Here is an 18,379-nt window from a genome sequence, read left to right as displayed (position 1 = left end):
GAGGGAAGCAGACAGATTTAGGACATATTACAAAGACAGAAGCAACAGGCCAGCAGACACGATTGCTAAATTAGTTTCACACACACTCCTACCACCCAGCTTTTAGTCAGCATTTATAGTAAAAACGTCTATTCAAAGATTTTTTTTTTCTTTTTTTCCAGGCAGGGTCTTGCTCTGTTGCACAGGCTGGAGTGCGGTGGTGCAGTCACAGCTCACTGCAGCCTCAACCACCTGGGCTCATGTGATCCTCCCACTTCATCCTCCCCACCATAGCTGGGACTATAGGCACACACCATCACACCTGGCTAATCGGTGTCTTTTTGGTAGAGATGGGGTTTTGCTATGTTGCCCAGCTAGTCTCAAACTCCTGGGCTCAAGTGATCCTCCTAACCTTGATCTCCCAAAGCACTGGGATTACAAGGAGCCACCATGCCTAGCCTCAAAATATTTTTAAATCTTTGCCAGATCAACTGTTAAAAATATACGAAACATGATTTATTAATGGACTATAATTGGAATTGCACATCAGTCACATCGATCAGGGGTCCCCAACTCCTGGGTCACAGACCAGTACTGGTCCATGGCCTGTTACGAACCTGGCCAAGAGGTGAGCAGTGGGCGAGTGAGCAAAGCTTCATCTGTATTTATAGCCACTCCCCATCACTCACATTACTGCTTGAGCTCCACTTCCTGTCAGATCAGTGGCAGCATTGATTCTCACAGGAGTACTAACCCTGTTGTGAACTGTGCATGCGAGGGATCTAGGTTTTGTGCTCCTTATGAGAATCTAATACCTGATGATCTGTCACTGTCTCCCACCACCCTCAGATGGAACCATCTAGTTGTAGGAAGACAAGGGCAGGGCTCTCACTGATTCTGCATTATAGTGAGTTATGTAATTATTTCATTATATATTACAATGTAATAATAACAGAAATAAAGGGCACAATAAATATAATATGCTTGAATCATCCTGAAACCATCCCCCCAACCTCAGTCTGTGGAAAAACTGTCTTCCACAAAACTGGTCCCTGATGCCAAAAAGGTTGGGGACCTCTGATACAGATGACTATCATAATCATGAGTTTGTAAAGGTTATTTATGTGGTAAAAAATTGGAAGCCACAATGGTGGGGGTTGGGGGCAGGGAGGAGACAACAGGAAGGTAAAGGAGAGAAAAGAATCAGGGACAACACCTAGATTTTTAGTTTTAGTAACTGGTTAAGTGAGGAAACTTTGAGGAGAGGCAGATTTTGGAGAAAGGAAATCAAGAATTCTGATTTGGTCATATGAAGTCTAAGATTCCCATTACACATCTATGTGGAGAAGACAAGAAGGCATTTAAATATGAATCTAGAGATCCAGATGAAGAGCCTAACTGGAGATTCAGACTTAGGAGTAGTCAACATATATATGGCAGCAGAAATTATAGGATTGGATGAGGTCACCCAAGGAGAGGGTATAGATAGAGAAGAGATTGTAGCCCATGAGAGAGCCACAATAAAACAGAATAAACTGTTCTAACACTTCCAGATCTTGAAAGTAATTAACTGGCCAATTCAATAATAACACTAAGGGAAATAAGTCAGACACAAAAGGACAAATATTACATGGTTCCATTTATATGAGGTACCTAGAATAGGCAAATTCATAGACAGAAAGTAGAATGGTGGTTACCAGGGGCTGGGGAGAGGAGGGAATGTGGAGGTATTGTTTAATGGGTACAGAGTTTCAGTGTCGGATGATGAAAAAGTTATAGACATGGGTAGCAGTGATGGATACACATGTAAATAGACAAGTATTTAATGCTGCTGAATCGTATACTTCAAAATGTTAAACTTTGTGTTATATATATTTTACCTTAACTTTAAAAAAGTAATGGAAATCTACATGAAACACTGCAGATCTTTTATAGTCTATAATTAGTTCCAAGTAAGGATTTCCAATGATTTTTACCACCACAACATGGCAAACATTATGATTCCACTAAGAAGTGTTATTTGGCATCTTATTTATCTGGATCTTTTCATTACGTGAACTATGAGCAGGAACATGCAATTTCACAGCCCAACTCATAGCCTAAGCCATTCCCTCCTCCCAATCCTACTCTTTTAAACATTACTACTAGCCTGATCCCATTCTAGATCCTACATATATCCAATGGAGTTTATGCCTTCAGCTTCAACCTTTCCTGGAACTTGTGCTATGTGTGTAGGAGTTAGTCCTCCTTAAACTCCCTATGTTATCCACTGTTGTAAAAAACAGTTACTGTTCTAATGTAACCACAAACTGTCACAGCTATCACGTAAGAGATCAGCAAGATAAAGAGACCAAGGTAAAAGACAGAGGCTCACAATATCCATAAAACTGGGATTTGTTGACTCCAAACATGACAAATTGCTCCACTGTACAAATGGGGCTGTTAAGAATGAGAATTTGGAATCTCAGGAGAACCAGGCCATTTTAATCTTTGCCTTTTGGTGTTACTTCTAATCCTAAATAATCATGATTAGTGACATTGTTAGGTTTATCTGACTACACTTCTTGAGAACATGTACATTAGATGAAGAATTTCAGTTGGTCAAGAAGTCTCAAGTAGTATATGTACAACATAACATAACTTTACCTTTCTACAACTGTGATTTATTCTCTTCCTCACATTTAAATTGTCACCTATTCTCCTCATCAGATTCAACAATCTCAATATATCTTCCCAATATAAGAAAAAATAAGTTCAAGGCTATGTAAACACAAGATTCTGAAATATAACTTTCTGTGGTAAGTCTTAAAATAGAATTAAGACTTAACAAACATGTGTTCTGCTGCAGTGACAGCAAAAAAAAAAAAAAGACATCAAATAAATTGAGCGTCTATGAGGGAAAGCTGTAGCTCAGATGAACTGAATTTTTAATTGAGATGAAATTCTTATAACATTAACCATTTTAAAGTATACAATTCAGTGGCATTTCATATACTTAGAATGTGGTACAACCATAACCTCTCTGTTTTCCAGAACATTTTCATATCACCAGAGGAGATTCCATACACATTAACCAGTCACTCCTCAGTCTTTTCTCCCTATCAGCCTCTGGGAACCACTAATCTGCTTTTTGACCCTATGGATTTACCTATTCTGGATACTTCATATAAATGGAGTCATAAGAGTATTTTGGGTCTGGCTCCTTTCAGTTTTCAAAGTTCATCTATGCTATCGCACATAGCGCTTCATTTATGTATCGAATAATATTCCATTCTACGGACAGACCACATTCTGTTTATCCATTCATCTGCTGATGGGCATCTGGGTTGTTTCCATGTTAGCTGTTGTGAATAGTGCTGCTACAAATGTAAATATTTGTGTATAAGACTTTGATTACCTGTTTCAATTATTTGGGGTATATTCCTAGGAACAGAATTATTGGGTCATATAGTAAGTCTACGTTTAACTTTTCGAAGAACTGAGGTAAATTAATTTTTGACAGGTTTTTTTTCGTTTTGTTTTGTTTTTGAGATGGAGTCTAGCTCTGTTACCCAGGCTGGAATGCAGGGGCGCCATCTCGGCTCACTGCAACCTCCGCCTCCTGAGTTCAAGCAATTCTCCTGCCTCCTGAGCAGCTGGGGGACTACAGGCATGCGCCACCACATTCAGCTAATTTTTGTATTTTTAGTAGAGACAGGTTTCACCATGTTGGCCAGGCTGGTCTAGAACTCCTTGCCTCCAGTGATCTGCCCACTTCGGCCTCCCCAAAGTGCTGGGATTACAGGCATAAGCCACCATGCTTGGCCTTGACAGGTTTTTAAAAATTGAACATTCAACACTTCTCAGTTAGTAAAAAGAAATCTGATAGGCTCAAAATTCTTTTTCTTCCAGGCACTACAGAAAAAATTATTTTGTACATTTCAGTTTGTAAATTTTTGTGCAAAAATTTTATTCATATTTAGGGAAAGGTGTAATGAGTTAAGGCCAGTATCCTTAAATCAACCAAATTTGCAAACTTTCAACTTTTTTTTTTTAACATACTGAATACAAATTCAGGATTCTTCATTCCTAGGTTCAACCAACCAGTCAATGTGCAAACATACTAGTTTCTATAAACAAAGTAATGTGAATTATATTACAGATTTATAACTGAGTTAAAACCTTCATAGTATGACTCAGTTATCAAAATGAGAGAGATAATATCTCACATTCTGTTTGGATAGAGGTAGAACATGCATGAGTGAGATTATGGGTATAAGTATAACCAAATGCATCATACACATAATTTTTCCAAGATGTTTATAGTATTACCCCCCAATTAATGTGTTCTGGATCTAGAGTATGCATGAGAGTCATGTGCCTAGATATGCAAGAGTAACAGGACTGTGATCATGCCTGTGACTAATCAAGAGACAAGTGATCAAAAATTGGTCCAAAAGCAGTTTAGGGAAATTATAAACTACTGTTATGTGCCATGTGATGTTTCAGTCAATGATAGACATCATATACAACAGTGGTCTCATAATATTATAATGGACCTGAAAAACTCCTATAGCTTAGTGATGCTGTACCTGCTGTAACATAGTAGCACAATGCATTTCCTTTTCTATGTTTATATATACTTAGATACACAAACACTTACCATTGTGTTACAACTATCTACAGTATTCAGTACCATAATATGCTGTACAGGTTTGTAGCCTATTATTTAACAGGTTGTACCATGTAGCCTAGGTGTGCAGTAAGCTATACTACCTAGTTTTGTTAAGTGTACTCTGATGTTTGCACAATGATGAAATGGCGTAATAACACATCTCTCGGAATTCATCCCCGTTGTTAAGCAATGTATGACTGTATATTCCTCCTACTCCTTCAGCTAGCATTATGCTACTATTTGGCATTAAACAAAGCTCACTGTTGCTTCATAAACTGCTTATATTGTATGTAAGAAGATCAATTAAAAAGTATATACTTGACATTCATTATGCTATATTCTCTGAATTCTGGCATGGACTGCATCTGTGTATGTGACCTAACAGCTTTTATACTCTAAAATACGTTCCACAAGAAAAGAATGTGTTGGAATCAGCTATTAGGCACTGACAGGTGACCAAAAAGGTGTAGAATCTCTGTGAAAGCTGTTGGTGAAATCCATGTGCTACTACAGAGAGAAAACAAGCAATAGTAGATTATGGTAGCCGATGCTACCAGCAATCTTTGTAACCCAAGAGGAATCAATGTCTCTTACGACATACTCAAGTATTACTTCAAGTAAGTCAGGTCAAGAAGAAACTCAACAGATAACCTATTTGCCCTTCTTTACTACCTATTAAAAGTTACTACCGTAATAAAAGAAGTTTTAATAAACACATACAAATTGAAAAAACAAATATTTTTAATCTTTCACCATTTGTTAAAAACAAAGCATGTTTTATGATAGTTAATACCAAAATATTCCAGAAAATATGCAACTGGTCTAAAATATTAGCTAAAACATACGTTCATTTTCTTTGACTCACACCTTCTCTTTAGGAAAAGAGATTTGTCTTGTAGTCAAATACTAAAAATATGTCACAGAAACCATCCACTATGGTATGTACTGTGCTTATTTTATTCCTGATCATTGGCAAACACATCGGCAAGACCATTCTATCATAAAAGTAAGCACACTGGGCTTCCCACCAAAAATTCAATGAGGGGGTCTAAAAGAGAATTAAGGATTTTGCTCTGTGTATCTAGAAGAGGTCCTCTGGCAAGAGGAACAACAGTAAAATCATAAAGTAATCTTTGAGATTTGACCCAAATGTAATTTGGATTTAAAATAATATCCAAATTATTATATTAAATTTCCTCTCCTCCCTACCATGACAAAAACAAAACGACGCCAGGCGCGGTGGCTCACACCTGTAATCCCAGCACTTTGGGAGGCCGAGGCAGGCAGATCACTTGAGGTCAGGAGTTCAAGACTAGTCAACATGGTGTAACTCCATCCCTACTAAAGATACAAAAAACTTAGCTGGGCATGGTGGCCCATGCCTGTAATCCCAACTACTCAGGAGGCTGAGGCAGGAGAATCACTTGGAACCCAGGAGGCAGAGGTTGCAGTGAGCTGACATTGTGCCACTGCACTCCAGCCTGGGCACAGAGCGAGACTGTCTCAAAAAAAAAAGGTAGATGTTATCAAGGAAAACCTTAACAAATGAATGAAAGGCTCCTTGCAGAACAGTAGCAATGCTGTAGACTTGGAAGTGAAGAAATCTGGGTTCTAAAGTACTGGTTCTGGAGCTGGGTAACCTTGAGCAAATAATGACCCTTCTGAGGAAAGGAAATAAGAAAACTGAAGCCTGGGTAGGATAAATGGCTTACCCAGAGTCATCAACTAGGAAATGTTTAAGTGTATTAGTGTATCCAAAATCCAAACCCATGATTTTAAAAGTCCAGAGCCCACTCCACTATACCTTTTCGTCTGTCAGAACGTAAATATTTGCATTCTAGTGGAAGGGGTAAGCGTATTCATGCTTTCTAACCACTGCCACAAATCTCTAACAGGAGAATTTCAGGCACAGGTAAGGAAGATTTGCCAGATACTCTGCACATCATGACACACTGAAAGCCAGTCACGTAAGTTCCTTCCCAGTTATTATTATGACATCCCTAGGGCTATTTCAGATTTGAGTATGTAGCCTTCCTCTAGAAATTTCAACAGGATTTTGTGTTTAATACATTTAACAAGCTCTTATTTTAACATCTGGATACTACTACTTTATGTTGTAAAAAGCACTGTCGAATGCATGAAACATTATGAAACTATGATGAAGCCACAAACAGAAATTTCACACACTTCCTATGCACTTTTAAGCTGTATTAACTGTAGTTATAATAACGAAAATATTAATAGTTATTTAACAATCAAGATAATATTATAAAATGCACCCTTATTTCAGAACTAGTGAAAAATGGAAGGATATGTGGAATAGAACAATTCATCAGGGTTTGAGACCAGGTATCGTAATGTTGGAGTGAGAAGGAAATATTTCAGTTAGTAAGCAAACAAAAGTTGTACAGTCTTCAATTTCCTAAGAAACCATGGAATGAGACAGAAATAAACAAAAGGAAGCTATTATGAACTTATCTAAAAAGTATATTTACATTCTATTCATAAAGTAAAAGGAAGAAGCATCTCCCCCTATGCCAAATATTTACCATTATCCTTGCTGCTGTTTTCTTCAATAGTCATTTGTTCAGCCAATTCAGACAATGATTCATCAATAGTCTGGCTTCCTCGAAGAGTGAGGGATAGCCTTCTCTTAAATTTTTTCATCCTATCAATTGAATGTGGCTTGAAAAATCCTGAAAGAAAAGAATAAACACAAAACTAAAGCTATAAATATTTTACCACTAAAGAAAAATACCACCTGGGTTTACTGGAAATTTTAAAAATAGGAATATAATGAGGAATTCTCACTTCTGCCAAACATCACCAAATCCAACCCCTTTTTAAAAAAGATCCACCTACTCTGAATAATGGCTGTATTTATTTGGCATCATCAGAAGAGTAGGAATTCTATAAACTAAAGAGTGGGACTTTAAGCATCACAAATAAGTTTAGAAGGATTGGAAATTTTCTTAAAATGTGTATTTTAAAAGCCATTTTAGTAAAATATCAACATTATTTTGATGCTTAGGTTCCATCACATAAATATCAATCATCATATTGGAACCAGCCAGTGGTATCTTCAGATGTAACTGGGGGGAGGGTAAGGTAATGGAGGAAGACAAAGAACAATGTTTGACAATTAAACAGCTCCAACAAGAAATTTTCCTTTTTACGCTCTTACACAGCCAGTACATTAGAGTTTGGTTTTGTTTTTCCTTGTTAGGCTTTCAAGTGTCTCTTTCATACTAAGAGAACCAAGCTTTAGAAGGAAGAAACGAAAGCCAAATTAGCTGGTACTGAATGCCCGACACACAGTAGATACTTTCCTATCTCTAATTAAGTCTTCCTCATTCTGAAAAGCAAAGTACACTATCCCATTTTCATACATGAGGAAACATGCTCAAAGAAGTTCCTTGACTCATGTCAAACAAATAAATGACAGAACTGAGATTTAAAACCAGAATTACCACTTACTTTTTCCTCCACACTTTAACATCTTTGAAATCAGAATGTATCTCACAATTAATATGGTATCAAAATGTAACTGGCAGTATTTTTTCTTACGGGTACATAAATTAATGGTATAATTCACAGTAGAGTCTTGGATATGATGAAACAAGGTACTCATGCCAAATCCAAATTCTTGACCCACAATTTCCTAATTTGGTATTTCTGTGATGAGCTGGCTTACCAGACTGCCATGCACGCTATAACCATTATCCCAATCAACTAAGAATAAGGGCCACATAACACCTCTATGTTAAAGTACTGGGGATTTACCATCCAGCTCCGGATATCTATTTTATATCTGTACATGTTTTGCTTATTTTTTCAGTATAAGAGTTTATTCTAAGTAACTGAGTTTACTGAACAGGTAATCTATGCATATTAGCTATAGAATAATTTTTGTTTGCTCAAAAGCTGGGGGGAGGTATCACAAATAAACTTTTAAGTAATAATTGTATATTTTACCACTTTCATATTATATACTTATATTTTAAAATAGAAACCAGTTTGGCATAGTGGCTCATGCCTGTAACCCTGGCATTTTGGGAGGCCAAGGCAGGAGGATCTCTTGGGGTCAGGAGGTTAAGACCAGCCTGGGAAACAGGGAGAACTTGTCTCTACTGAAAAAAACAAAAAAATTAGCCAGGCATGGTGGCATCTGCCTATATGCTCAGCTACTCAGGAGACTGGGGTGGGAGGATCACTTTGAGCCCAGGAATTTGAGGCTGCAGTGAGCTACGAATGTGCCACTGCACTCCAGCCTGAGTGATAGAATGAGATGCTGTCTCTTAAATAATGTTAATAAATTTTTAAAATCCACTATAATAAAAATACCAAAAAATACTAAACACACATTAAAATAGCAAGAGTTGCGACTGCACTTCAATAAGGACTCTTTTCACCCATATGCTCTAAAATACGAGACATACTTTGGTGAGATATACTTTGGTGAAATATTGAAAAGTTCCTATTCCTTAGCTCAGTTTAAAGTCAAGTTTATGCTCCTAAATGTTTTCTATTAATGTATCCTCCAGTTCACAAATCTTCTTTTCATTTGTGTCTAACCTACAGTTAAAACCCATCTGTTGTGCTCCAAGTTTTAGTTACTGTATTTTTCAGCTCTAGAATTTCCATTTGATTCTTTTCTACAGATGCTAGTTCTCTAGTGAAATTCTCCACCTCGGCATCTATTTTCATAAACCAAATACAATATTTTACAGCCCCTGTTTTTAACTCCAAAGTCTGCACAATCTGTGAATCGGTTTCTCTTGTCAATTTTCTTCTCTTGATCTTCCTGTATGCTTAGTAATTTTTTATTGTATGTAAGACATTGAGTTATCATTCGCAAATGTGTATAGAAAAACCGTAGAGCCTCCAGATGACGTCACCTTCCTCCAGAGAGGATTTAATTTTTATTTTTTTAACAGTCTCTGTAGGAGCAGACTGACACAATCCAATTGGGACTGAGCTGACTTGAGACTGGGTTTCAGACACTATAAAGATTGGTAGGCCTCTGATTTGTCCTCACTCTATGGTGTGGCTCTTCAACAGATTCTAACTGTAAACCTAGGGCCAGAACAACAACAACTACTACTGAAAGCTCCATTCAACTTCTTCAGTCGTTTTTTGCTCATCTCTTACGCCTTGCTCAGCTTTTATCTTCTTACCCCCAACAGTTTAAGAGTTGGAAAATGGATCAAGAGGAAAACCAGCACAGAGTGTGTCTGCCTCACTTCTCTCCTGAATCTTGACTCTTCAAGTGTTGATTCACGGAGAACCTTTACAATGCCTTCAAAATGATTTTTCCCCCCAGCATTTCTAGTTTTCAGCAGTTTTAGTCTGTTACAAGTTACTCCATCACAGGCAGAAATGGAGGTTTTGATGTGGATTAGATAATACATGCACTTTCCAAGCAAGGTGAATTTAAAGGAGAAAGTAAACCATGAAGTTGATTCCAATTAAGAAACCTGTTAATTGTATGGTTATCCTAAATGCTATTCTTTACTTGTGATAATCAACCTTTATAGCTCTACCCAGAGTCAGTAACTCAGGCCATTTGTTTAAACATATTAGATATTTAAGTTGTACTGAGCTGTTGCCACTCTCATCTACGCTTTGTTTCTGTAAGACTTTACACTAGCGACATCTTCCTTTGTTAGGCTCCCAAATCACCCTGTGCAGTAAAGAAGTAACTAGGGAGGCTTGGGGTACTGTAACTCTGCACATTCTGAAAAAAGCACTAGTCTGTGAGAGGCTCCTGGGAGATAACCTCCGAGCCCTTGGAATATCCTGCCTGGTAAGAGTGTCTCTGTATAAAAGAGACCTTGGATCACATCAGATAATCTATATAAACAATATGAATTACGTTTAATGCTTGTTTTGTATGCCTAGGGCTTTTGCACATACTGTATCAGTCTGATTTCTCAGGTGAGGAAGGACCTGCAGGAGAGGCTGGAGATTGAGTAACTAAAGTCAGTCATATGAGCACTCCATGCCTAACAGATCCACAGTAATTTTCTTGCACAACAAGACTCAGGTGAGCTTCTCTGGTTAAAGCTCTTTGCATGTTGTCATAGCCCATGCAACTCCAGTGGAAGAAGACAAATGAAAGCTCACATCTGGATCCTCTTGGACTTCAAGCTATATACCTTTTCTTTTTGTTGATTTTCATTGGTATCTTTTAGCCATAACAAATCATAACCATGAGTTTAACAGCTTCTCATAACCATGAGTTTAACAGCTTTTCTACGAGTCCTTCGAGCAAATCAAGCACAATGGGTTGGTCTTGGGGATTCCCAACGCACACTCCAAGAAATCCACATGCCCCAACAACAAGTCCTAAGAGATGGTAGCTCATAACTACCAACATTTCCGACTCCAACTTTCTCAAACACAGGCATCTAGTCACTAATGCGTATCCAACTATACAGATATCACCACTTCAGAATCTTGCCACACCACTTTTGAATGACCATTTTGCTGACCACTGGACTTGCCTATTGTTCTGGATGACAAATAAGGACCAAATAATAAAATATTACAGAAATGTTACTACAGAATTAATTCATATAACATAGTAACATTCTGTAACATAGACCAACTATAAATGGATTCAGTATCTATTACAGCACAGAACTGAGCTGTCCAAAACTGTAGCCAACAGCAGGCTAATAAGCACTTATTATGTATGTAGACACACTTGAAAGTATGTAGTCCAAACTGAGTTGTGCTCCAACTGTAAAATACACAGTGGACTTTGGTTGCCAGGGGCTGGGGGAAGGACAGGAATGGGAAGTTATGCTTTCATGGGTACAGAGTTTACATCTTGCAAGATGAAATGAATTCTGGAGATGGAAAATGGTGAAAGATGCAGAAAAATATGAAATAAATACTGCTGAACTGCACTTCAAAATGGTAAAAATAGTAAATTTTGTTACGTGTATTTTACAACTTTTTTAAAAATTAAAAAAAAAAAAACCTTAGTGGCTTCAGACAATAACATTTATTATCCCTCACCAAAAAAAGGTTAATAACTATTATATTAATAACATGTTGAGGGCCAAGCGCAATGGCTCATGCCTGTAATCCCAGCACTCTGAGAGGCCGAGGTGAGCGGATCACTTGAGGCCAGGAGTTCAAGATCAGCCTGGTCAACATGGCAAAACTCCATCTCTACTAAAAATACAAAAATTAGCCAGGAATGGTGGTGCGCACCTATAATCCTAGCTACTTGGGCTGCGGCATGAGAATCACTTGATCCCAGGGGGCAGAGGTTGCAGTGAGCTAGGATTGTGTCATTGCACTCCAGCCTGGGTGACAGAGTGACTCTGTCGCAATAAATAAATAAATAAAATAATGTTGAAAAATATTTTAGATGTTTGGTTAAGTAAAAAATATCACCAAAATTAACTCAGCCTTTTAAAAAGTTTTCAAAAAATATGCCTACAAAAATCTTAAAAATTACATATGGGGTGCCCATTACATTTCTACTGGACAATGCTGATATGGAGCATCAAGTAGATCTTCATGGTTTTAAGAGAGTCCAAAAGAAAAAAAATAGAATCACATAAACCTTAATCTTTTCTTCATATAGTGCACTTGAACAATATATCAGAGGATATTCTATGTGCTTCTAACTCAGAATAATATGCATGACACTTATTTCATCATCAAAGAGTGAAGAAAATCCTTGTCTATAAAACAATTTTAACTATGCTTATTTTATATTCTGTCAGGAATAAGAAAGTTATTTCTAATTCCTAAAAGCAAGAGAAAAATACTTATAAAGCTAAACCTTACTACAAAATTTTCAAATAAAATCACATCTTCAAATTGTTCCTATTTTTAATCTGTGGTATAATTGTAAAGCTTTAATTAAGTTACAGTGATTTGTAAACACAGATAATAAAGAATTTCATTACCACAGCCTAGATCATTATTACAGAAAAAATATTCCCAGATGAAATAGGTTCCTTGACACTTCTAATCATCTTTACGTAGAACTGTGCATATCAACATTGAATTTTGTTAGCTGAGAACAAAAGCACATACGCTAAGCTAAAAACAACTTTTGTGATGTAAAAACTACTACTTACATTAAAAACTACTACTTACTACTACTTACATTGGCTTTAAGGTTAATTTTTAATATTTACTGTAATAGGGCAGTGCTAAATTACTGATTATCTAAAATTTGAACACTCAAGAGTTTGGTTAAAATATTTTATCAGTTTAATAAAAATGTTTGAGATTATTAAGATCTTTACACTATCATTTCTTTTTTAACTTTCAGGTTCAGGAGTACACGAACATGTTTGTTATATAGGTAAACTGCATATATGGGGTTCTGTGGTGTGCAGATTATTTTGTCACCAAAGTAATAAGTATAACACCCAAGAGGCAGTTTTTTTATCCTCTCCCTCCTCCAATCTTCACCCTGAAGTAGGCCCCAGTGTCTGTCGATCCCCTCTTTGTGTCCATGTGTTCTCATTGCTTAGCTCCCACTTATGAGTGAGAACATGTGGCATTTGGTTTTCTGTTCCTACATTAGTTTGCTTAGAATAAACGGATGAATCTGGAGGCCATTATCCTACATTACCGTTTCTATGAATATTAAGACAGATTAAACAATGTGACTTAATGGTAAATGACTAAATGTTCACATTTCAGTGTGAATGTTATTCTTCAGAGGGCCCTTTTCTGACTCTATTCCTTTATCCTTAGTTTTTACTCATAGCACTTACCATATATATACACACACACACACATTGCATATGTATACACACACACGTCTCATATATGTACGTGTATGTACTGCAAAACTAATGTTTTTCTAGATGTCAAAAACACTGCTAGCTTTCTGTAATACTTAGATCAAATTTAAAATGGTAGAAGGGCAGTAAAGGGTAACAGAATGACAGCATATAACTCTCCATTTAAAGACAGTTGAAAATGTTCAAAAATCAGTTCTCAACAACAAGCACATAAAAGGAACTTGCAAATATAATGTATTATCTTACTTCACCTTGGGCTAAACTTGTTCTTGGATTATCTGCTATACAATTAAGGAAAGTTTTTATGTTTCTTTTATCCCGAAAAGGTAAGTATTCTATTTACTTAAAGAATACAGATAATGTAGAATGCCAACTAATGGGCCTTGGGAATAGAAAAATATGCATACCATACACTGTTTTTAAAGACGATAACAGCTATAAATACTCCCAAACTAGATGTTCTGGTATGAGTCTTTACTTGTAAAAATGGTGTTACAGTGTGGTTTTCTCAGCATTTGCAGTAAGAAACTCTTTGGATACAATTTCACCTTATATTCAAGCTACTCTAATATAAAAGGATGTAGTAGAGTGGCAATCAACTGTTTATGTTTTTGAAATATTCTTAAAACAGTTTTTTGCTAATAATTGCAAAATATTAAAGAAAACGCTAAATGTTATTTTTAAATGACTTTCCTTTAGGTAAATAAGCAAAGTTTACACGTAGATCAAGTATTGTGAAGAATAAAATCTAGGATTTATATGGGAAACTAAGGTTTTTCCACTTAATGTTGCTTTTGTCAGTCTTTCTGAAATATCAAACAGAGATAAAGACAGATTTATTTCTTCATAACATTTTCAGCAACTATGACTATAAATAAAACTACTGTATAAAAAGTGAACTCATTAGGTGGCATGTAAGCAAATACTCTGTTATTTTCCCCACAATAATTAAGTCATGACAAATACCGAACACACTCCAGGACATGTAAGCTAATCATACAGAATGAGGAATAACCAATGTTTAAAACTTAAACTTTTTTCACTAGAGACAATGTTGTTATTTGCATAAAACACAAAGTAAAATACAAAAATTAGCCAGGCATGGGGGTGTGCACCTGTAATCCCAGCTACTTAGGAGGCCGAGGCAGAAGAATCGCTTGAACCTGGGAGGTGGAGGTTGCAATGAGCTAAGATCATGCGACAGTACTCCAGCCCAGGTGACAGAGCGAAACGCCATCTCAGAAAAAAAAAGAAAAGAAAAGAAAAAAAAAAAAACGCATGAAGTGATTGCACAAAATACTGACAGAACACTGAATTAAAATTGCAATCATACTATAGATTTTTTAAACAAACACTTAAAAATTTTAATCTTTGGCCAGGTGTGGTGGCTCTCACCTGTAATCCCAGCACTTTGGGAGGCAAAGGCAGGCAGATCATCGGAGGTCGGGAGTTCAGGATCAGTCTGACCAACACAGAGAAACCCCATCTCTACTAAAAATACAAAATCAGCTGGGTGTGGTGGCACATGCCTGTAATCCCAGCTACTTGGGAGGCTGTGGCAGGAGAATCACTTGAACCCGGAGGCAGAAGTTGCAGTGAGACACGATCATGCCATTGCACTCCAGCCTGGGCCAACAAGAGAGAAACTCTGTCTAAAAAAAAAATTAATCCTTGATGTGTTCAAATCTGAGGCTGATTCTTTTCTTTTGATAGTATGAATAGCAAAACACACAAACTAGAAAAAAAGAAATGTACCAAATATTTTCCTCCATTCATAAATATCATGAGAAAGACAATATTAGTTTATTGTGACACTTGAGGTGTAAAACGTCAGAGAAAAGAATGCCCTAGAGCTTGGTCCTTGGTCCTTGTAGCTTGGTCCTTGTACCAAAAACAACCAGTAAACTGGAAAAACAACAAGAATCAACTATCTTCCAAGTATGGAACCTAATTAGACACTTAAAACAACCAGGAAAATGCTTCATGCAGAGACTACTGATCCTGATAGGAGACCCACATGGGCAAACCAGTAGCTAACATTCACCATTTCTCAGCTTTGCCACGACAGTAGGGAATAGCAGCCCCCATCTCTGGAGCGACTTATTAGTGCCACAGCAGGCAGTGGGAGAAGTTTGTCCTCCAAAAATTCGAATATTTTGGTCAGTTTGGTGGATCACTGAGAGACAGGCACAGAGGCAGATGCTTGCCTTTATTTAGGCCCTCTGGGGCTACTGGGCAGGGGAGGCGCATCTGCATCTACTCTAAGACCTAACAAGACAGCACCTTCTTTAAACCACATATTGTTATATCATTGCCAGGTCACTGACTTACTACAGAGATAATGGAATAGAAACTTCAGTGACTACACACACAAGAAAAACACAGTTTGCAAAAATGGTTTTGGAAAGTCACAAAGGGATGACAACAGCCTTCAACTAGCCAAGAAAGGCGAAAGGCCTGATGAGTGGGAGAATCCGATAACCACAGTTACCACATTGTAGTACAGTAGCCAGGTCTCAACAAATAACCACAGAGCACACAAACAGGAAACATGGCCCATTAAGAATAAAAGCATTTGACAGAAACCTGAAGCAGCACAGAATTTGGAATTGCTGGTCAATAATGTTAAATCAACTGTCCTAAATATGCTCAAAGAGCTGAAGGAAATCAGGAGAACAATGTATGAGCAAAACAAGAATATCAACAAAGAGACTGAAGTTATAAAATGGAACCAAACAAAAATTCCAAAGCTAAAAATTACAATAACTATAATTTTAAAATTCACTAGAGTGGTTCAACAGATTTGAGCAGGCAGAAAAAATGATTAGCAAATCTGAAGACCAGGCAATTAAAATTAACCAGTCTTAGGGATACAAAGAAAAAAGCATGAAGAAAAATGAATAGAGCTTGATGAACCTATGGGAGGGACACTATCAAGTGTACCCACATACACAGCACAGGAGCTCCCAAATATAAAAGAAAGGGGGAAATATTTGAAGAAATAATGGTGAAAAGCTTCTCAAACCTGATGAAAGACATGAATATATACATCCAAAAATTTCAGTGAAATCCAAGAAAAAATTCAAAGGAGATACAAAATTGAGACACATTATATCCAAAGTGTAGAAACCCAAAGACAAATAAAGAATCTTGAAAGCAGCAAGAAAAAGCAACTAGACATACATATGGGCTCCTCAATAAGATTGACAGCTGATGTGTCATCAGAAACTGTGATGACCAGGCAGCAGTAGGAATGGAACATTTTAAATCTAGAGAGAAAAAAAAGTCAACCAAGAATTTTATATTCAGCAAAACTATCCTTCAAGAATGAAGGAGAAATTTCCAGATAAACAAAAGCCAAAGAAGTTTGTCACCAATAGACCTACTCTACAAGAAAGATAAAGGGAAACCCTCAGGATGTAATGAAAGGACATAGGAAGACATAACACTGGTAAAGGCAATTACACGGGTAATTATAAAAGAGAGTATTCATGCCCTTTTGGTTTTTTAACTCTTCTTTCTGCTTTTCTTGTTTTTCTAGTTATTTTATTATTGTTTTTTAAGTTCTGGGGTACATGTGCAAGATGAGCAGGCTTGTTATATAGGTAAATACGTGCCACGGCGGTTTGCTGCACTAACAACCCATCACCTAGGTATTAAGGCCAACATGCATTAGCTCTTTTACCTAATGTTCTCCCTACCACCACCCTCCTCTGACAGGCCCCAGTAAGTGTTGTTCCCCTCCCTGTGTCTAAATGTTCTCACTGTTCAGCTCCCACTTATAAGTCAGAACATGAGTTGTTTGGTTTTCTGTTCCTGTGTTAGTTTGCTGAGCAAAATGGTTTCCAGCTTTATCCATGTCCCTGCAAAGGACATGATCTCGCTCCTTTTCATGGCTGAATAGTATTCATGGTGTACATGTGCCACATTTTCTTTATCCAGTCTATCAATGATGGGCATCTGGGTTGATTCCAAGTCTCTGTTATTGTGAACAGTGCTGCAATGAACATACACATGCATGTATCTTTATAACAGAATGATTCACACTCCTTTGGGTATATATCCAGTAATGGGATTGCTGGTCAAATGGTATTTCTGGTTCTAAATCTTTGAGGAATTGCCACACTGTCTTCCACAATGGTTGAACTAATTTACATTCCCACCAACAGTGTAAAAGCGTCCCTGTTTCTCCGCAACCTTGGCAGTATCTGTTGTTTCTTGACTTTTTGGTAATTGCCATTCTGACTGGTGTGAGATGTTATCTCATTGTGACTTTGATTTGCATTTCTCTTAAAAGGCAAAAAAAAAAAAAATTATAAATCTGCTGATGGGCACAAAAAATATAAAAAGGTAATCTGTGACAATAACAATATAAAGGGGAAGAGACAGAGATATACAGGAGCAGACGTTATACACTACTAACTAAGTTGGTATTATTTAAATGAGGTTACTATCATTTTAAGTTGTTAACTATAATCCCCAAGGTAACCACTAAAAAACTAACTACAACATATTACAGAAAAGGAAAAAAACAAAGGAATTGGAATGGTACACTATTTTAAAAATTAGCTAAGTGCAATAAAAAGGCAAAAACAAAAAAAAAATTGAGGAGTTAGAAACAAGACATACAGAAAACAACAGCTAACTAGAAAAATGAGTTCTTCCTTATCAGTATTTTAAATGTAAATAGATTAAACTCTTCAATTAAAAGGCAGAGACTGTTAGACTGGAATTTTTAAAACTCAATCCACATAAATGCTGTCTAAAAGAGACTGGGTGCAGTGGGGTCATACCTATACTCCCAGCACTTTGGGAAGTGGATGGATCGTGTGAGGTCAGGAGTTCAAGATCAGCCTGGCCAACATGGTAAAATCCCATCTCTACCAAAAACACAAAAAATGGCCTGGTGCAGTGGCTCACGCCGGTAATCCCAGCACTTTGGAAGGTGGAGGCGGGCACATCA

General features: G+C 37.0%; 1 protein-coding gene across 1 annotated transcript in view; it reads right to left on the bottom strand.

Moving 5' to 3' along the window:
• The window catches only part of CDK17 (cyclin-dependent kinase 17), a 147,896-nt gene that overhangs the window by 41,734 nt on the left and 87,783 nt on the right, over positions 1–18,379 (bottom strand). Inside the window, exon 2 of the mRNA XM_011990301.1 lies at positions 7,183–7,329. Within this exon, the coding sequence (XP_011845691.1) occupies positions 7,183–7,329 (147 nt within the window). The remainder of the gene's footprint in view (positions 1–7,182; positions 7,330–18,379) is intronic.

Source organism: Mandrillus leucophaeus, unplaced genomic scaffold, assembly GCF_000951045.1.
Source record: "Mandrillus leucophaeus isolate KB7577 unplaced genomic scaffold, Mleu.le_1.0 Scaffold377, whole genome shotgun sequence".
In the NCBI taxonomy this organism is placed as follows: domain Eukaryota; kingdom Metazoa; phylum Chordata; class Mammalia; order Primates; family Cercopithecidae; genus Mandrillus; species Mandrillus leucophaeus.
Note: the sequence above shows the minus strand (reverse complement) of the source record. Positions and strands in the feature narration are given on the sequence as shown.